General features: G+C 35.7%; 2 protein-coding genes and 4 non-coding genes across 6 annotated transcripts in view; 3 read left to right on the top strand and 3 right to left on the bottom strand.

The window, feature by feature from the left end:
• The window catches only part of ngef (neuronal guanine nucleotide exchange factor), a 31,200-nt gene extending 13,060 nt beyond the window's left edge, over positions 1-18,140 (top strand). The window contains exons 5-15 of the mRNA XM_077207799.1: positions 3,654-3,880; positions 4,157-4,317; positions 6,146-6,298; positions 10,753-10,882; positions 11,132-11,206; positions 12,237-12,326; positions 13,523-13,686; positions 14,048-14,206; positions 14,291-14,370; positions 15,577-15,681; positions 15,978-18,140. Of these exons, the coding sequence (XP_077063914.1) occupies positions 3,654-3,880; positions 4,157-4,317; positions 6,146-6,298; positions 10,753-10,882; positions 11,132-11,206; positions 12,237-12,326; positions 13,523-13,686; positions 14,048-14,206; positions 14,291-14,370; positions 15,577-15,681; positions 15,978-16,195 (1,562 nt within the window). The 3' untranslated portion in view covers positions 16,196-18,140. The remainder of the gene's footprint in view (positions 1-3,653; positions 3,881-4,156; positions 4,318-6,145; positions 6,299-10,752; positions 10,883-11,131; positions 11,207-12,236; positions 12,327-13,522; positions 13,687-14,047; positions 14,207-14,290; positions 14,371-15,576; positions 15,682-15,977) is intronic.
• lypc (ly6 domain containing, pigment cell) overlaps positions 1-22,298 on the bottom strand; it is a 113,667-nt gene that overhangs the window by 74,063 nt on the left and 17,306 nt on the right. The gene's annotated exons all lie outside the window — the stretch shown is intronic.
• On the top strand, positions 19,933-20,006 carry trnai-aau (transfer RNA isoleucine (anticodon AAU)). Its single transcript has one exon. It is a non-coding gene; the product is annotated as a tRNA-Ile (tRNA).
• On the bottom strand, positions 20,336-20,407 carry trnap-ugg (transfer RNA proline (anticodon UGG)). The gene has a single exon. It is a non-coding gene; the product is annotated as a tRNA-Pro (tRNA).
• Positions 20,714-20,785, top strand: trnaw-cca (transfer RNA tryptophan (anticodon CCA)). The gene has a single exon. It is a non-coding gene; the product is annotated as a tRNA-Trp (tRNA).
• Positions 21,042-21,113, bottom strand: trnap-agg (transfer RNA proline (anticodon AGG)). Its single transcript has one exon. It is a non-coding gene; the product is annotated as a tRNA-Pro (tRNA).

The raw sequence follows: 22,298 nt of genomic DNA, 5'->3' as shown, positions 1-22,298 counted from the left end.
GATTTTTGGTGATATTATAAATCACAAACAAATCTGAATACAATCATATATATTCATTTGTAGTTATTTATATATTTCAAATAAAAATGTATGGCTAATATATTTTAAAAATATATTGTATGAAAATATACTAAATATAAGGAATATATTCGTAATACATGTAAAAATATATCTATTTTTGAATATATTTAATAATTTATATATTTTAAATCAAATTGTTTACCCAAATTATATTGTAAAAATACATTTTATGTAAATATATCTGGAGAAAGCATGTAATAATACATGTTAATCATGGAATTTCAGCAACCCATTTATCATTTATATCGTTATTCTATCGTTATTTAAGAAAAAATTTCTCACATACTCTCTCTTCTCACCTGTTCCAGTCATTTTTCACTCTTCAAGTCTATTATCATCTCATCTCGTCTGATCTCTTTTTGTCCAAAATTTTTCTCGTCTTGTGTTGTCTCATCTATTTTCATCTCATCCTGTCTCCTCTTCTCTCCTCTTCTCTTCTCTTCTCTTCTCTTCTCTTCTCTTCTCTTCTCTTCTCTTGCTCTGTTATATAAGTGACTTTGCTGAACACCCACCTGAAGGTCTTGTTGAATGTGACTGCAGGACATTATGCAACTGCTTTCCTCTTTACAAAATCAACCTTTTGAGAAGCATGTGCACACACACCAACTACACACACTACACACACACACACACACACACTTGTACATCTATCTTTGTAAGGATATTCATTGACACAATGCATTATCTAGTTCCTATCCCTAACCCTACACATCACAAGTTACTAAGTTACTAAGAAGAATATATATTCTTCTTCGTTAGTTTTTATTGGCAGTTGGAAAACAAGCTGAGTGATGCGCGATGCATTACCGTCCGCCACCACGCACGGTAATGGAGCTTTTGTTTCATTTTTTGCCGCTCCAGTCAGAAAGACTTAGAGGAAATTACTGTTTTTCTCGATTATTTACACACATTTTCTGATCTGTGGAATGAGTGTGTTGTGTAGGCCAGGGTGTCCAGGAATGTGATCAGATGGGCAGTGTTGTAGCATGGTGATGGATGACGCCGTGGTGGGTAATCGCTGCACACATCGTGATGTTCCCTCCGCGCTGGCCAGGGACTTCAACAATGGCACGAACTGGTGCTCCAGTGCAGACACCTCTAGCTCAAGGACTCTCTGAAACACACATGACAATATCAGAAATAGACATGGAGTGGTCACTATTGTGAAGCACAATCATTATGATTACAATATTGAAATATGTATAATTTAATGTATATAGTGTTGAGAGTATGCATCACTTGTGGGACTCACTTGCACATAGTTATATCGCAATTCTTTGACTCTTTCTCAATTGCGTTCAAATGGCACCCTGTAGACCTGCTGCTTCCTGAGATGATTTCTGCGCAAGACACGGTCCAGTGTTGATAAGCGTACCCTATCAATATTTTGAAATATGTCATTGTTTTATATTATTTGTCTTTGTATTTGCTGTAATGTTTTCTAGGACCATGCTTATGATTTCAGTTTCCTGTTCAGGAGACAGAAAACGTTCCCGACCACCTTGTGTTGGTAATCTTTCAGTTCTGCCAAACAAATAGTATAATACTGTAAATACAAAGTAGGTATACATTTCCTAAATACTTGAAACATACTTTACAGTATTTTTACAGTCCTACAGAACAGTCCACAGGCAATACTGTACTACTGTACTGCCATTTTCTAGTGAGAGTAGATTTCTTACCTATTCTCATTTTGGAAAGTCTGGATGATGGATGCTACAGTGTACCTGCTCAGATTTGGCTGTACTCTTTGCCCAGCCTCCCTCATTGTTAGACCATGGTTGACCACATGATCAACCAAAGTGGTACGGATCTCATCAGAGATTCGGTCCTTCCTCTTCCTTATCCTCGCCCTCCCCGTCCTCCTCCTCTTACTCTCACTCCTCTGCCTCTGTTTCCAATGTTGGGATCCATTGCTCCATTGAAGAGCTCACCTGTCGCCCTTTTATGCTAAAGCTCTGATTGCTAATTGTAAAACTGTGTGATGGGTGTTTGCCCTTTTGATGAGTCAGTGTGCATATTTGAATGGCAGTGTGTTCCTTGTGAAAACAAGATATTTTCTGCATGAAAATTTTGCCAAAAGCAGAGAATTGTGTGTAGTGTTTTGAAAAAAATGTGTTTTAGAAACTGCAATTTGAGTTTAAAGCAGGAATTGTGCTTGTAGTTTAGCAGAATTGGTTCAGGGGGTTGGTGAATGAGTTATATGTTGTGGTCATTGTGTCTGAAGTACCAGAATTTGTGTGTAAACAATTGAGAAAAACTGTAAACAAAGTTGAAGTTATTTTAAAAAACCTAAAAGATTCGGGGCTTTTGACAAAACATTCGGGGCTTAAGCCCAATTAGCCACCCCCTCGCTCCGCACATGGTCCGACCTGAGCCGTTACCCTAAAATGATACCCTAATTATAACCTTGTCCTTAAAACCAGGTCTTGACCCTCAAACAGGCCTTTAAAGGGCTCTCAGAAAGTGAGGACCAGCCAAAATGTCCTCACTTTACTCTCTTTGTCTTCACTCCGATGGTCTAAAACCCAAACCGGTCCTCACAAAGATAGTTTGTGACACACACACACACACACACACACACACACATACACACACACCGTTATCATGTAAACGCTCACACATGTAAAGACTGAGAGAATGTGAGGTCATTCCTGATGGTCATCCGGCAGATGTTTTTAGGGTTTGAGGAGCTTGCAGTGAACTTGCACAACTTTGTCAAAGAGGTTCAAAGGGCTGTGACTGATACATTTCTGCTGACTGATGGCATTAAAAACTCACATAAGATAAAGACTCTGGTCATATCCAGCATTTTGTTGACTCAGAAACACACAAGCACATTTACTGGTCTAACATGAAAATACATTTTTATCATAATTTGAGCTATTTATTTATAAATATATAATACGGTTGTCATCCATTTTATTGCTGATTTAAATTAAATGAGTCTTCTATTGTTTTTTATTGTAAATACGTGCTGTTATTGTTTACTAACGGTCATAAAACAACTTTAAGCTGAAATACATTAAATGTATAAATTAAAGCTAAATAGATTTATTTACTAAAAAGAAAAACTAAAAAAAATATCAAAAGCGCAAAACAAAATGACATAAAACTTAAAAACGTTAAAAATGAAAACTGAAAATATGAAAATAAAAGCTAAAATATGAATCAATATTATAATAAAATATAAATAATACTAAAATGGCACTACATTACATACAAAAAAAACCTAAAACAACATAGCTATTTCCAAGCTTCCATGACTTTGACTTGTCTTAAAGTGACTTTGGTTGAGATCACATGACCAGCAGTGCTATGCAGGTTAATAAACAAATGTTTCACACAAAATAACATTGAACTCAGTCGATTTGTTATGTCAAGTAAGAGGCTCATGCTGCCTAATTGTTTGTTTAGAAAGGTAAATGCGAAATATGCATTTACTATAGTGCACCTTTAAAGTTTGCACTGCCATCTGTGATGAAATGTCTCATCAGATAAAATCAAGCAAAGTGTGAAAATATTGTCCTTCTGAATCACCATTCTGTGCTATAATGTGTGTTTGCGTCCAGATGTTTTGTATCAAGAGTACCGCGACACCTCTAAGCAGCAGGAGATCGAGCAGCGTCGACAGAGAGATGGGCTTCCGACCGCAGGGTCAGGGGTCACGGCTGCGCCTGCGTTGCAGCTGCAGTTGAGGAACAGCATGCATTCACTGAGCCTCTGGCAAAACCTGGATGCTGTGAAGGACAGTGGACACCTGAAGACACTGGAGCCAAAGGAGATCATACTGCAGGAGGTGCGACACATGCTTTGAAGCGACCGGTGTATACAAATACAACATATACTACCATTCAAAAGTCTCTAATGCTGGCCAAGGCTCCATTTATTTGAACAAAAATGGTGGCAGGTGGAGCTGGGGGAGGTGGAGGGGTTTAGAGGAACTCTGATAGCACATTGCAAAACTAGTTTACAGCGAACACCTAATCAGACTATTTAAATGTTGAACGGACAGCAAAAACACTCAGCAATAGCAGTGCACATCAAATGAACGTGTCTCGTTCTCTTTCTGTAGGCCATGTTTGAACTGGTGACCTCTGAGGCGTCGTACTACAAAAGCCTGGAGCTGCTGGAGACCCACTTTCTGCGCAACCCTCTGCTTGTCAACACCTTGAGTCAGTCTGACATGCACTTCCTGTTCTCAAACATTGAGGACATCATGAAGGCAAGCGAGAGGTGTGTGTTTGTGAGGGAATGTATGCGGTTGTTGTTCAATTTCATATGCTTGGGATTTCCCATTGTCAGTCTTTTCATATTTAATGCTTCTATTTTATGAAGGAGGGCAACAGGACAAAAGTGTATTGCAACATTTACCTAGAACACAGTGGCTTTTTCTCATTATAAAATGCTCATGTTATAAATGACTGCATGAGTTAAATTTTAGCAAATAATTATGAATTTTAAAATGTACAAAAAGCAGCCAGGAATATATAATCATAACAATATAAATGTAATATCAAAATATATGTCAAAATATATATTTTTTAAAAGCAGTGAACACAAAAACAGCCCAAAACATATTAGGAGAAATGCAAAAATATATTTATTTTGAATATATTGATTAATTTATATATTCTAAATCAAAATATTTGTCCAAAATATGTTTTAAAATAAAACGTTCTATACGTTTTATATAAATGTACAAAAACAGGAAATATATCAGGAAAAATCAAGAATATATTCATAATATATGTTAAAAATATATCTGTTTTGAATATAATTAGTAATTTATTTATTAATAGTGTATTCATATGTATTGTATATTAATTGTATAATTAATATTATATATTAGTATTGTATATAAATAGTTTATTATTTATTATTATTTTAATTTATATTTTAAATTAAATATATATCCAAATATATATTCTATATATCATTTGTTTATTAATTTATATAGTTTATTAAGTCCAAAATATGTTTTAAAAATACTTAATATTACTTTACTGAATATTACTTTATATATATTTTATATAAATAATATACAAAAAACAGCAAAAAAATCTGGAAAATATATTCATAATATTTGCTAAAATATATCTGTTTTGAATACATTTAGTAACTTATTTATTATAACTCCAAATATAAATCAAAAATATATTTTAAAAATACATTTTATATATATTTTATATAAATATACAAAAATCTGCAAAAGAATATGTCAGGAAAATCTGGCAAATATATGAATAGTATTTGTAAATAGTAAAATATGTCTATTTTGAATATATTAAGTAATTCATGTATTATTTATTTATATTTTAAATCAAATATATATATCCAAAATATGTTTTAAAAATACATTTTATCAAAAAAAACGTGTTTTTCTCTGTAGTCACATAATATGACATCTGCCTTTTTTAATCCAACAAGTATCTTTCCAATGTGTTGAAGTAGGTGACGTTTCAAACTTGTTTTGCCTCGCGTAATGGTTAATGTTAATTTCATTTCCATTGAAATGCGGTACATACATTTGCTTCAATCATATTTCAGAAGTGAAACTTCCACCCAGTCACCCTGATACCCATAATTGCCCACAGGCTAAAATTAAAGTGTTGGTGCGATTTGATACAATCAGTCAGTCAGCTTTATAGCATGCCACATATCCACCCACTAATGCGATGATTCATGCGCATGATTCATGCACAACTCTGCCCTTCACAACCGGCTCTCGTACAGTGGGAAACATCGGATTACAAGATTGATTTGAGTTTCTTTCTTATATAAGATGTGTTAGTTAGTGCACAGCTAAGCTAAAGCTATTGAGCCCAAGTTAAAGTTTCTTGAAAGAGAAACGTGTGATTTCTGTAGCCACTAAATTGCGACAGTTCTCAGTTGACTCTTTAATTTTAAGAAAAGGAATGTGAGACTGAAGTCACCACAACAGTTTTGAAATGTACAGTATGTACTTACCCCATTGCAACTGCAGTAGGCTACATTGCGAACACAAAATGGGACTTAACTATGATGTTCCTGTCTCACGATGATGACCTCATGCTTTCCTCAGGTTCCTCATGGATCTGGAGCACAGGATCGAAGAGTCCATCCTGATCTCAGACGTGTGCGACATTGTTTGTTATCACGCTGTTAACCACTTCCAAGTCTTCATCAGCTACGTCATCAACCAGGCGTACCAGGAGAAGAACTACCGGCGGATACTGTAAGTACATTTCTTACCTGTGAATATGAAAAATGGGAAAGATTTAGTGTAATTTAGTCGTTTGTTTAAGGGCAAATATGTCAGGGTGCCTGTTTGAGTGATATCTGTCAGGTTGGAGGTACAATTTTGGCGTGCTATTCTAAAAAAATCATTGGTTACATTTTATTTTGATAGTCTACTAACTAGAAGTCTCTTTGCAGCTTCGTAAACTTAGGCCGTTTACACCTAAGATGCATTTCGGATCACAAGTGGACAGCGCTAAATAATACAGGTGTAAACAGGGTCTAAAATGTTTTCCGCTTGTCCACTTTCAACGACCTCCAGAAGTAGTAGAAAACGCTAATGTGGTCAAATGTGTTCAAACAGCCACAAAAGACGCCTACTGACCTAATGAGTAAACATTATGAGAAGCGCACTAGCCAGACAGGATTTAAACATTGGGTTTGATCCAGGGTGGATTGGTTTGAAGATAAAAAACGTACCAAGCACAATGTTCTCTCACCATTCCTGATTTCTAACACACACTCACAGCGTGTTCTTATGGCTATCAGAGCAGAAACAAGAGCTGCTGCTCTCCATGTTTTTCCATCGTTTCTGGTCGTGTTCATATGTAAATTTCGTGAGCTTATTTCGTCCATTAGATCGAAAGATCTGAAAAAGCCTATAGATTTACCCCGCCATAGACCCTCCCCTCGAAGATATCAGGACAGAAGTGGTTGAAAGTGGACAAAAGAGACGGGAATGTGTCTCCCTCGTCTACTTGTGATCAGACCAACCTAAACACATCCTAATAAATCTCATTCACGAGTTCACACTTACATCAATTAAACAGAGTAAAGATTATGCGTGCTGTCCGGGGGGAGCTTTGAGTTTTTGCCCAAACCTAGATACTCCCCCGCTGTTGTAAGTGTATTTATGACTAGAAGTGAGGAGATGGGGTGGTGGAGGGATGCTGTTAAAGTGTTAACGAATGGAGGTAAGTTTGCTGTATATATATATATATATATATATATATATATATACACACCTCTTAACTCGTTGATTGGGTTGATTAACAGAGTGTGCTCCACTCGTGTCTAATTAGGTTTGATTATCTGAGTGTGCTCCACGTGTGTTTAATTAGGTTTAATTATCTGAACGTGCTCCTCCTGAACTTTGTTAATAAAACATCATTTAGAGTATTAGTAGACTGATAGGTTAGGGTTAGTAGAATATGTGAACATGTTCTTGCAAAGTTACATAAAGTAGACTATTGAAATAAAGTGTTACCCAATCATCTTATGGATATAAAATACATCTATAACTGGGCAATTTTAATATCTTGAGCTATTTTGCTTCCATAACATGTCTTTCAGACTAGTGGATAGAAAACATCCAGTTCATATTATAGTGTTTTTTTTTATTACACTTCATCTATTTGCATCTGTAGATTTCATATATTTAAAGCAGTAGCACTTTTCAGCTTTATTCCTATCTACTGTATATTCTAAGGTTTTTAAAAAGGGATTCATTCGTATATAATTTGCCCGATTTATTTAAAGTCGTCATGAAAGAGAAGATGGTCTTTTCTTACCTATTGTGATGGGAACAAAGTGGCTTCTTGAACAAGAAAACATGTAGTGCTGGACTTTTTGTCTTTCGAGAGTATGCGTCAGATTTTGTCCTTCGGGAATTGATTGGATGGTTGTGGTTTGCTATTGGTCGATCTCCTGTGAGTCACCGGTTGTCCCGACCTCACTCCAGTAAACACATCATCAGAGAGATGACGTGAAAAGAGATACCCAAAATCCCCTCAGTAAAAGCCTTTAACTCGGATATGTCAGAAGAATGAAACAATCCTTTTGAACTTGACTTTATCCAAAGTTCAGACTACTATTCTGAAACCTATGCAAATTAGCACATATTTAATTAGATAATGCCTCATTTGCATATCCAGACACTTGAAATTCAAAACAATTGTTATTTTTCAGTGATTAGTCAATTGGTGAATGTATGAAGGTATATATTAGTTCATTCACCTCACCTGTGGTGAGTATTATTATTAATATTATTATTATATTAATATTCACCTGAGGTGTTTTGCCTTAACAACAGTTCATTGGCTGAACAGATTCACTACAGAGAAAATGCTGAACAACCAGCTAAATTTGACCGATGAAGATCCACTAACTAAACCAACATGCAAATTCATTCTGGTTTGAAATGCTTTCTTTATCTTTGTGCATAATAAGCTTTAGAATGTAAGAGTGTTTCCTTGTTTATGGCGTGACCGAAACATGTGATGTTGTATGTGATGATGTCTCTATAATTAAACGTGACACAGTGACTTGACTTGTGTGGAGGGTTGGGCTCATTCAGGAAACAACAACAAATACGCATCGATGTGTGTCTCCTGCAACATTCCCACGATTACTTGGCTTAGTGGAATTCCATGACACTGTACATTTATTACAGTGATAGTTCGCCCTAAAAAAGAAACACTTGTGATCATTTTCTCACCTCCATGTTGTTCCAAACCGTGGTAGTCTATTGATATTCTTGTGTGAAAGAAGAACGTGTTTTTTAATAATCATAAACAACGTGTACATTCTCTGGTAGCTTCTTCGTGTGAGTTTATTGATTGTGCATGTGTAAATGGGAGGGAGAGTTGTGTGCATTTGTTGTGTAAATCATCAAGTCTGCATGCATGTTGGCCAGCTGTCTATACCTGGATCCTCGCCTGAGGCTTCAGTCCTCGCTGTCTTGTGATGTATTGTGTGAAGGTTTGTGTTGCTGCTTTCATTTGTGTGCGTTTGTAAGCCATGTAAAGCTCATGGGACTTTCTGCCCACAGGCCTGGGGAGTTTAAGTTCTTTCCATTCTTGTTAAGATTAGGGTTAAATCCAGTCTGTGTGTGTGTGTGTGTGTGTGTATTAAACAACAGCTATGTTGTGCCACAGAAACAAGCATGTTTTGTTGTTTTTAAACCACACAGGTTCATAAAGTCTAACCTCACACACCATCTTCCTGCTTTGGGACCAAGTTAAGTTCATTTCAAATAGTTCATTGTGTTGTCCTAGAGGCGATATCATACTAAATACAAATTTTCTTTTACAACAATTCAGCCTATTTTTATCTTTAAGCAATATAATGCAAAATGAAGAATAATTTGTTTAATGGAAATGCTGCTATAAACTCATTTTCTCACCAATCTGCATTGCTGAACTTTATTCTATAGACAGCTTGATTCATAGGCCACCTGCTGGACAACAGGCTAAACTTCGCATATTTGTCAAAAATATAAGTGAAATATTAGGCTGTGTTTGTAATATCATACTAACATGCTGCTATCTCTGCATTGTGCTACTGTGTGCAAATAATGACCTAGTACTTTTGGCAAAATCAGAATCTATGGTGATGTATCCCACAATGCAATGTGTGTCATACGTGACCCTCCATTTGAACTGTGCTAAAAGAAATCAAATTGAAATGTCAGAAATGAGAGGGTTTTGTATTTTAATACAGAATTTTGTGCTGTATACGCCAGCATTCAGCCTCAGGCCATTGAACGTGACACTTGCTGAAACTGAAACTTAGTGATATAAAGAGCATATACTGTAGTTTGCATCATTAAGTGGCTGATCTTATTACTGTAAATCATAACCATTTCTTATTCCTTGGCTGTTTCACTTTTGGTTGTGGACTGTGAAAGCGGTTCAATATGACTATTCGTTCTACATGTCAAGCTCTATGATTATGACAAACCGCCAAATGCAAGCAGCTTCATTTAACCACAGTTCAACAGAAATATGTTGAGTCTCAGGAGAGAATGAATCGGGTGGTTTATAAAAGCACACCTCTCCACAACGAGCCGCATGATCTGAGGCCTTGTGTTACAGTTCTGAAACTAGTGATGCATCAAGTTGTTAAAGCTTTAATGGTTTGTTTCAAATCAAGCAAGTAACATTACATTTTATTAATAATATTTTAGCAGTAAAGATGTGTGATTAGAATCCGATTCAGGAACAAAAAGTTATTTGTGGTGAATTTAAAAAAAGTTATTTTAAGAACTGTTCACTGAAAGGTACTTTGGGGGACCAAAATGGTTCTTTATATGGCATTGCTGTGAAAACCCTCTTTTGGAAACTTTTTTTTATTTTTTATTTCACCTGCCTCAAATGCATGCTTTCTTAAATATTATTTAATGTTGTATTTTGGCAGTATACGGTGAGGTAATGTAATGTAACATTATTACCTTATTATTACCTTATCCCTTATTTTTGAACAAATCTCAACAACAAAGCGTAGCTTTTTTTGTTCTATTGAGTAGTTTCTATTTTAGTGAGTTGCATTTTTTGAGTAGCTTGATGTGTACACAGAGGGTGTTTCGCAGTCACACCAACTCTTCATTTTGTCTGTATTTGCATCAACACAATTTGTACATAAATGTCAGGGGTGTGTCTATATATCTTTCAGACAAGAAAACGCTCTTTTCCGAGAGAAAATATCCATCCTGGAGAATCAGCCGAAAGTGAAGGGCCTCTCGTTCACCTCCTTCCTCATCCTCCCCTTCCAGCGAATCACACGACTCAAGCTACTTGTTCAGGTAAGCGTCACCCAATCAGAGGTCTCGAATAACGTGCGTATGAATGAATAAGCCAATCAAATGTCTCAGAATTTGCTCAGTCTCTCTCAGAAATCTGGCACTGTTAACAAATTTTAAACTCCACGAATATTGTAAATTGCTGTGAATGAATATTGATCGTTCATTTGTACATTGTTTATGAAAACACTGCATTGCTTTAGTATGCAGTTATTGAGTAGTGTGTTGGTAAATGTGGTCTTTGTGTTCCAGAATATTCTGAAGAAGGTGGAGGAGAATTCTGACAGAGAAAAGACGGCCATATTAGCACATCAAGAGTTGGAAAGGGTAAGTGTGTTTTGATTTCAGGGTGTGGTAATGAGCCTTGTAATTATGGTTTATTGTCTCTCGACTTTCACCTGTCAAGCACACCTTGCTCTGTTATCTGTGTTACCATGGTTACCGTGCCACACCTCTCTAGCTGCAGAAACACCCTCAACATGTGACTGTAACAGCTGTGTGCTGGAATGATGCCTTTTCTTCTTAATTGTTTTCCTTTAAATGTCTTAAAGCGATTATTGATGGGATCATGTCATGTTGGAATTAACGAAATTAACTACTATTCAAGTTCACAGACTCAAATGATTTGTTTTATGGCAACTATCAGAATGCCTAAATGTATCCATGTAGAGCTTTGCTGTGGTTGTTGAGAGGAAATACATCATCACTAAATTAATTCACAACAATAGGCTTTTGCAAAATACTTCACAACAAAAAGTGCACCAAAGACCACTTGATATGATAAAATGCCATACAAATAGAAATACAACACGTGCACAGGTATCGGGCTACCTTTAACTGTTAAGGCTGCTGTCGTTTTGGTGTGGTTGGTTTGTCGTCAAATATTCTCAGTAATCATATGGTTCAGATACGAACCAAGACTCTCGAACGGCTATTATTCAATAAAAACCTGCTCAATGTCCCAGAGGTCATCTGTGGTTTGCGCATTTATAAAGATTTGTTCAATCTTTGTATACAAACAGCTTATACTTGAACTCCTAGTTGGGGTGAAACTTGTAAGTGTTATTTAGTAAAACTTGTGTGTGGGAGTTTGTTATTTTAACAGTGAAGAGAACATTTCTGAGGAAATAGTAAAACCCGATGAACTGGAGATATTCCCACAATGAAATCAGTTTAAAAATGGGCTAAATAATGGTCCGTTTTCGTATCGAACAATACCTGTTGTATTTCAAGGTTAGGGTGAGAGTTTGGGTTAGTGTAGAGTACTTATAATTGACTCATGTTAAAATAGAAGTGAATAGGAAATCCCCACAAAGATATAAATGCACATTTGTGTGTGTGTGTTTGTCGTTCTCAGATTGTGAAGGAGTGCAATGAAGGTGTGAGGAAGATGAGTCGCACTGAGGAGCTGATCAGCATCGAGAAAACGCTTGAATTCAAGTCAAAGGTACACAAAAAAAGTCAAATGATTCATTGTGAAGATGTTGTGTCATAAACCTGAACGCACAAGCTCTGCTCAACCAAACATGCAATCAAATTAAATGTTGACTGGATACGGTCTAAGTATAAAAACTTTACAAGAGTATCACCATGCACTAAAATCCAAGTTTTCTGAAGCCAGAAAATATGTTTATAAAGATTTTTCAAAGTAAATAAAACAGATTATTGGAGCAAGTTTTACAAGAGAATACTATTTCAGTCTAAAAATGTCACATTTCTTTGTAATTGTTTGTGAAATTTACCAGCAATTTTTTAAGTGAATATTGTTTCAAACTAAATCCTACACCAAATGTATTTTTCAGTGTAGTATTCCTAATGTTTGTAATCATCTCAAATTATTGTAGATGTAACTGTTTCTTTCAACAATTCAATTTTACCCACTGTGACGACTATTTACAGTAGCTGCGACTTTTTCCCCGTAAAATAATAGCTGTATGTGATGAACGGACTGAAATTGAAGTCATTATGCACTGAAAACCTCTTGTGCGGTAGCTCTAAAGCAGATCTCATTTCCATGTTCTTATTGAAACAATGCATCTCATTCATTTATGAAACGTATGAGACCCAATGGCATATGTTTGTGCGACAAATTTTCACATCTTGAATGACATTTGAGGGCTGGAGTATAGCTCTTTTTAGAGGTCGACTGACATGCATGTTCATGCTATAAAAAACGATCAATGCGAACATTCAGCGAACATCTCATAAACATCTTCAGAGTTTGAAGCAGCGTGAAGGTGTGTAAATGACCACATCAATTAAAAAAAGAAATTGGGTCAGACTTTAGTTTAGGGTCCAATTCTCACTATTAACTAGCATGCATTTTACTAGGATATTGGATGTTTATTAGTATACTATACAGCACATATTAACGCCTTATTCCGCATTATCATATTCTATATCCCTTAATCTTACCCAATACCTAAAGTTAACAACTACCATACTAACTATTAATAAGCGGTAATTAGGAGTGTATTGAGGCAAAAGTCATAGTGAATAGTTAGTTAATAGCGAATTGGACCTTAAAGTAAAGTGTGACCAAAAATTGTGTTCACTATCCCTTTAATTGTTGCAAGAGTCCTTGGTAAGAAGTGTTTGCTCATGTATCGGAGTGAAACTCATTGTGTTCTCTGCCGTTTTCAGTCAGTGCCAGTGATTTCTCACTCCCGCTGGCTGCTGAAGAAGGGTGAGGTGCAGCAGATGTCTGGACCCAAGAGCACTAGGACCATGCGCAGCCGCAAGCTCTACCACCCCATTTACCTGTTCCTGTTCAATAACCTGCTGCTCATCACCAAACGCAGCTCCAGGTCGGTGACGTCATCAGCTCAGCCTCCTTCAGATCACAACATCCTCATGATGTCATCATTCGCTCAATGCCAATGTTGAAATCTACAGAGATTTTGATTTAGATATAATAGAATTTACTGACACCGAAGGAGATGAAAATGAAATAGTTATTTTTCACAAAGATGGCATTATCTGAAATATGAGGCGAAAAAACTCACAGATATACTGTAGCTTAATGTCCATTGATTTGTTGATATTGTTAAAAGATGACTGCTGATATGGCTCAAAATGGCTAAATATTGTCTGATTAATCGACTTGTCCACGTATGCATGTTTCTTGGCTATTCAGCTCTATTAATGTTTACTGCATGTGTGTGTCAGTGGAGAGAAGTACCAGGTCCTGGACTCCTGCAGTCGCTCCATGCTGAGGACTGAAGACCTGGAGGATCAGGGTCAGACGCTGGCCTCAGTGTTTGTGTTAAAACTGCTGGAGAACCAGGAGGACCGAGAAGTCAGCTACATGCTCAAGAGTGAAAGCATGTGAGAACACCGTCCTGAGCCATTATGTCAGAGATTACTGCACATGTTTGCTTTGTGCACTAATGGCGCTCTGAATGTTTACAGAAGCGATAAACTGCGCTGGATATACGCTCTGACTCCAAACCGCCGTACGAGATTCCTCTCCACCAGCGCTCACCAGCCAGGTACGTCACATATACGCCTGCGCACCCTGCAACATGGGTTCGAGTCTAAGGAAACGGATAGCTTGAATCCACGTTGGTTTGGATAAAAGCTCAAATCGCTAAATGTTAAAATGGAATTTATATGTCTGAACCAGGCAAGATATATCGCTTCCATGTTTTTGTCCTATTAAATCATTTCATTTCTGCGTCATCACACTAGTCATCTGTCACAGCAAGCTGTTATTGGCCCAAAATGTCCTGATAATAGAGGCATTTTTTCATTTAATTTAATATTATATAATTTCATCTGTTTACATCATTTAAAAATAAATAATATAAAATTTGTACATGTAATGTTTTATTTCAAATATAAAATAAATAATATTATATTATACCGGTGGATAATATTTAATGATAATATTATAAAACAAAAAATATATCAATAATATAATGTGTAATATTTATTTTATTTTTAATTATGTAAAATAATTTAATTTATAATCTAAAATAAAAATATAATAATAACTAATGTAATATATTTATTTTATTTTCTAATATCATCAAATAAATAATGTAATAATCATATTTACTTTATTTATAATATACAATACTTAATATAATAATACAATATATATTTTTTTATTTCTAATATTATAGAATCATGTAATATAATTATATATTTATTTATTTTATTTTAATCTGTCATGAGTTGAATTCGTGTGTTAATATATTTTAAATAAAATTATTATGGAATTAATGTAATAATAAATATGATGCATAATATTTAATTTAAAATATAAAATAAAAAGTGTAATAATGTATATATTTATTTTATTATAAAATAAAATAGTGTAATATATATGTTTATATTTATTTATATATATAATATTGTAAAATAATTTAATATAATAATAATATTATATTTTTTAATTATGTCATGAGTTGAATTAGTGTTATATATAATATTTTTTATTTATAAAATTACAAAAAAATGAATGTAATAATAAATATATATAATATTTAATTTATAATATAAAAAGTATAATAATTAATATATTTATTTTATTTATAATATCATTTTTGGAATATATATATATATATATATATATATATATATATATATATATATATATATATATATATATATTAATATTAGAAAAGAATGTAATATAATAATATATATATATTTTTTTTGTATGATTTATTGTGTTTTCTGGTGCGTGTCAGATTCTCCACAGGTTCAGTGTATCCAGTCGTACTCCTCTCAGGAACCGGATGAGCTCTCTGTAGAAATGGCTGATGTGCTTCACATTCTAGAGTGTACAGATGATGGTAAGAAATCAAAAAACACATCGACACACACTAGGCCTCCTGAAAAATCTGACAATGTTTACGTATAAGTCTTACATAAAAGTCTCTGAATAAGCCATGCAGCTTCATCGGTCTTTGCTGTTTTTGGCGAGACCAGGTCTGCGTCTGTCAGGTCTGATCATCAGCTGTCAGTTGTATAAACTAGTCTCTCACTTAGTTCCTTCCTGTCGTCTGTTCTTTTTACGATTTTTGTGGCATGTCCTTCCTGTTTTTTCTTCTCTCTGAACCTCGATAGCATATTCGTCTCTTTCCCTCAGGCTGGATGTTTGGTGAGAGGCTGCACGATGGAGAGAGAGGATGGTTCCCCACTCGAGTGGTGGAGAAGATCTTGAACGCAGAAATTCGGGCTCAGAACCTCAAAGAGTGTCAGCGTATCCAGCAGGCTCAGGAAGGAGCGCAGGGGTCCCGGGCCGCCTCCAGGGGGCGCCGGCCAGTTAAAAGCCCCCAGTACACTCCCACCTGGACTGACCTGTAGAAATGACATCCCATAACCACCACCATTCGTTCTCCCGATTCCTGACCCGGACGCGACGTCACCTTGATGTACGGTGGACTGATAGTCATTCTGTGTCCAGTGTTTTATTGAGTACGTGTCCGACGTCACACTGAGGACTTGACAGGGTCGTGGAACAGATCTTGCACTATAAGCACTTGTGTTTTTGAATCGCTGCTTCCATACAGTCCTAACGCGCTGTTAGCATGAAGGATTTCAACTTCCGCAATCACACACCGGTCGGGGGACCACTTTTCTGACGTCGACGCATATGAGCTGAAGGAAAAAAGCAAATGCTACGTCAGGACTTTTGTAAAGTCATAATGCTTCTCTTGAAAAGGAATGTATTAATGTGCTTGGTCACACCTTTTACTGACAATACAGGTTTGTGTTTTTAAACTAACCTCTGAGGACAAAGAGGATGTACTGTCTGTACCTCTCATCCACTTGAAGAACAAAACGAGACAGAAAAAAAAAGAGAAAATTAACAAAGTTAATCAACTGCACATATCTGGAGTTTTAAATGCGATTTTTCCCCCCATCTCCTTAAACGTGAAACATGGAATTAAAAAATGCAAATGAAGAACACTGAGGCGGTTTTTGCACATGCTGCATCCTACACACACACACACACTAAACAATGTTTTTCCTACGCAAACACACTACACACGAGAGTAATCTTGTTCAACCAGTCTAACTCCATGTCCTAACCAGATGCGACACAGGAACTTTTCAGCAACAAGCCATTTGTTCACACTGAAAGCGAAAATGCTCAGTGACGTCATGTGACACAGTGATGTTTAATATAAACCAATCACCTTTTCAGTCTCCTAATACAGTTAAAAAAAGATGATCACCTGTTTGTTTACTCCTGAATGCATAATTCTAGTTAAAATCAACTAATTCTCAACTAATTATATATATTGCAACGTCATCCATAATTATCAAGAGTCTGTACAATATAATTATATGTCATTTTATTTTTGAAGTCTGTTAGGCTATTGGAATGTAGTCTTTTTTGAGATTTCGGGCTTTGGTCCACAAATCTATTAGCCTGGTCTATTAGTACTATAGTAGGTGAAACACAGTATGTGACGAAAGATGTCAGAATTCCAAGTATTCATAAAAGAATAGACAAAAAGTACCGAAATGACCTACTACTTCCGGCGAGATTCTGAGTCTGCATACAATGGACCCTTTATTATCCCATGAGGCCGGAGAGGATTTGTGAATGGCAGTGAGGCGACAGTAACTGATACTGGTAGGTCACATGATAATGACAGCAGAGTGTACTAATTTAGCAGTCGCTAAGTAATTACTTATTCAAAATAAGTACCTACTCAAGTGAGGATGCGATTTTGGACACAGGCCTTATGAAAACAATATAAATTTAACAAATATGAGATGCAACTGTATGACTTGAAAATCGCTGTCTGGAAGTGCTGACAAGATGGCTGCCAAGTGAGCTGAATTTTCTTAAAGGGATAGTTCACACAAAAATTAACATTCATCCGCTTGTCATTCAAAACCTACCATAGTTTTTTTTTTGTAAACCACAAAACTAGATTTTGGGCACTGTTTTTTTTTCAGCATGACGCTTGTTACTGCTAGTGAGGGCAAAGACATTAATTTGCATAGTATAATTGTTTTTGTCACGTCATTACGTCGCATCTGGTTTGGACACAGTTTAACAATCTTTTTCAAGAGAGAATGTAACTTCCATGAGATTAATCTTGCTGCTCTGCTGGAGTAGATGTTTTTATAAGTTGTGTGCATGTTCATATGAAAACATGTGGTAAAGAGATATTGCCAAATAAGTGTCCCATTTCATATTGTAAAAAGCTAATTTATTGTTAATGAAAATACATCTTGAATGTTGAGACCTTGTCGGCCCGTCTCATCTCATCTAATAAATGACAAACACCCACTTTGTGTCTTTCTTGGATGTTTTTTTCTCTAGTTAGAGTGTTTTTTTTTTTTTAGTTCTGTCAAACATCATGATATTTAATGTGGGAAAAGATTTAAGGTAAGACTTGATGTTACTCTGTGACCAATTGTTGCGATGGTATCCTAAAAGTTGTTTTCGAGCCGTTATATGTCACATTCTGGTAAACAATTACGAAGAAACTTTTTAATGTAATGTGCGCAGATTAATGGTCTACAACATATAACCAGGAATGTGTTCATGTTGATTTTAAAAGCGGATTACAAACGTATTAAAGTTTCACCCAACAAGCTGTTTCCTGAAGCTCAGGCTTTGCAGAAAACACCAGCTGCAGAAACAACAACACCACTTCCTCTTTCCCAGCTCTACACACACATCTTTTACTCTGAAAGACATTGACAAGGGTTCATATATTATCCAAGGAGAATTTAGGATGGAGTGGTCTTGAAATGTGAGCATCAGTCTGAGACCCTGTAAAAATATACAGTACTATTTCACAGTTTCCTGAAATCCATGGAATTCCATACATTTCTCATATAAACTGTATAGAAATTAACATTTTACAGCACTAAAAACGTTTCTATGAAACTTTAAAATGAAATATTGTGTGGATATTAATTTTGTCTTAGTAAACTTTTGCAGGTCACATAAATAAAATCCACTTCGGTAAGTCCAGAGAAACTCATATACAAAACTATTAGATAGAGATATGATTGATTTCTCATACAGACACAACGCAAGTGCCGCAGCTATAGAAAAATATTATGGATGACATTACAATAACATCTTATACTTCTACTTCTCAACTTCTTCATATGATGTAGATATAATCAGGATTTTTTTTTATATTGCTAGATGGAGATAAAGTTTTAGAAATGTCTTTAAATTTAGATTTAGGCATGATTTAGATTATATTTAGACCAGGGCATGATATTTTATTATACTCTATATAAATGACTATATTTTAAATTAAAAGTTGAAATTACAGATGCAAAGTTACACTTAAAAAACAAAAACATTAGATGCCCAACATCAACAAAAGTCCCTTTCAAGAAATATCTGAAGTCAAAATAAAAACTCCTTCGGTTGAGATACTCGTCTGACATCTAGCGGTGAGAGAATGTAATGCAGTTGTGAGTTTTGTGCAATCCGTGGCTAAACAAATGAATGAAACTCATTACTGAAACTACAGGTGAAACTCGAAAAATTAGCATATTGTGCAAACGTTATAATGTTGATGATTATGGCTTACAGCTTATGAAAACCCCAAATTCGAAATCTCAGAAAATTAGAACATTAAAATACAAATCAATAAAAAAGGGATTTTAAATACAGAAATGTCGGCCCTCTGAAAAGTATGACAATATGTATATAGTTATATATACTAAATATATTAGTTTCACCTTTTAATTTGAATTACTGAAATACATGAACTGTTGCACGATATACTAATTTTTCGAGTTTCACCTGTATATCACGTTTCAGAGAGACTTATCTAACTCCGCCTGATGGAAAAACGTTAGTATTGGCTCATTTTAAAGATTGAAAATAGTTCTTAATTAGTAAAAGTGGTTTCTGGTCTTGGCTGCTGAATTAATGGATCCATCGTTTTGAAAAGAAAGCTTTAGCGTGTCCTTTTTGTTGTTTTATTTGTTACCAGTTACATACATAATATCTAACCTGCACAGCGTTTTAAACTATTTTTTTATTCATAATAGTAAGACGGGTGGGTATTATATAGAGAGATCGATCTAATAGGCTCGATGACGTACATGGCCGGTTAGCTCAGTTGGTTAGAGCGTGGTGCTAATAACGCCAAGGTCGCGGGTTCGATCCCCGTACTGGCCAACTCCCGTTTTAAGTCAGGATTTTGCTAATGTTTGTGAACATTTTGTAAATAATTGAATGTTAAAATACTTGTTATAGACCGTAAACATTAGCTACTAGCTAACCGTAACCCTAACTCTTTTTAATGAATTCCCACGGTCCACTAAGCGAACTAAGCGAATGTACAATAAAGAAGCTGACCATATGCTTGTCTGCAAATTCACTGATCATGCATCGCGCATGCAGCTCTGGTCTTGGCTGATGTTTGTGTCGTATGTACTGTGGTTCGTTTAAACATATTTTTCCTCAGTAATTCTCAGCATAGTTTCAACAGAAAGATAACAAAATAAGGGCTCGTCCGGGATTTGAACCCGGGACCTCTCGCACCCAAAGCGAGAATCATACCCCTAGACCAACGAGCCATATACTATAATCAGTCGTGTCTGAAATATTTCAACGTTACATGGAATAGCCAGTAACGATGTAAAAACATCGTTTTTAATAATGGTATTTCATATTTATACATAAGAACAAGTTATCCGAAAACAATGACAATTTATTGATCTTGTATAAATGCTTGCCGAATTGGTCGTACTAATCTGCAGTTTATATCAGTATGTAAATTGTTGGTTTCACACGTTAACGTCTTGTCTGTATTTGTATAATATTAAATTTGAGATTTTATTTGATTTAACTTCAATTCTGTTTATAACTAAAGACTTTCCTAAGACCTCGTGGCGCAACGGTAGCGCGTCTGACTCCAGATCAGAAGGTTGCGTGTTCAAATCACGTCGGGGTCATATATTTTGTTAATGTTTCCTTATGTTTTCTCACTGACAACATATCAACATTTTGGTGTGGTACAATCCGTCACGTGCAATCGACAGCAGTGCCGTTCAGTTCAGTAAACGCATTGATCCACGATTAAGTATTGCGACTGTGCTCGGTAGATTTGATCTGAATTATAATCTATATTAAATGAATACAAATACATTAAATTAAGTTGTAGAACATCACTTTAAACAATTCGTCATTTTGTAAATTGTGAAAAAGGAAGGGCTCGTCCGGGATTTGAACCCGGGACCTCTCGCACCCTAAGCGAGAATCATACCCCTAGACCAACGAGCCAGACAGGAAAAGCGGAGTTTATCATAGACTCATTTGATAGAAAGACATTTTATTTAAGTTCTTTACTTTGACTTTTAAGTTCTGGAGTTGACTAGCAGATTAAATTCAGTGTTAATTAGACGTTTCTGGCAGTCAATATTGTCATTTTAACTTTTCTACCAGGTCAATAAGTGCAGACATACGCAGAGGAAGATAAGAACATGCAGGATACGAAGTAAGTTACTGGTTCAACATCAGCAGTATGGGATGAACTTAGGATCAAAAAATGATTAATAGGTGCAAGCACAATTATCCATGAATTTGACAAATGTTGCAGGTATGTTTTACTATACACAACCAAATGCCTTTCAACTGCATGTGCAAAATTCTAAATTGAATGAATGTTTAGCAATGTGTACAAATAGAGAATTTTTTGTATCATAATTTGCATGCAACAAATAAGATGTGCATGTGTGGATAAGGTGACACGCGTGCATTCATTGACTTCTTTTCTTTAAAATTTGTATTTTGAGACTTTCTTTTCGCTGTTTTTAAGCATTTCACAACCCACACACAAACAACTACAAGTGAATAGGCCTGGTGCTAATTATTAATGTGTGCACAACTACCTATCTATTTGACAAATTCACAAATGTGTGCGTCGCTAAATTTAAACTAAAACAATAACTTGTGTGTGCAAAATCCAGAATCAAATGAATGTGCAGCATTTTGTACAAATAGAGACATAGTTGTTAATACAAAACCTCGATTTTGTATTAATGTAGGTCAGAATTTGCGCAAGCAGCAAGTAAGTGCATTTGTGGATCAGGTGACACGTATGAATAGCCTGGGAAAACCCAGACAACTTCCACCAAATTTAGATTTGCTCTGCAAGTAGGTCTGGCAAAGAGCCCATTCAATCCCATTTCCAATCCGTCGAAATCGCGGCACCAATTAGAACCGTTGGGACGGGCTTTACACGATGACGACAGCGCAGTGACGGTGAAGCAGATTTTGTACATTACAAAGATGGATGCCACCGTGGAACATCACTCGTTCGAATCAGCTGTCGCGTCTGTTTTAAGCGATTTAAAATCGACCTTTAAAACCCGAGCAAAGAACAACACTCGAAGCCTTCATGTCTAAAACATATGTTATCGCTGTCTTACCGACTGGATTCGGCAAAAGTCTGATATACCAGTGTGG

This window comes from Siphateles boraxobius, unplaced genomic scaffold (assembly GCF_051911475.1).
Source record: "Siphateles boraxobius isolate OS27281-9 unplaced genomic scaffold, OSU_SipBor_1 6, whole genome shotgun sequence".
Lineage (NCBI taxonomy): Eukaryota > Metazoa > Chordata > Actinopteri > Cypriniformes > Leuciscidae > Siphateles > Siphateles boraxobius.
This window is presented reverse-complemented; position numbering and strand designations above follow the sequence as displayed.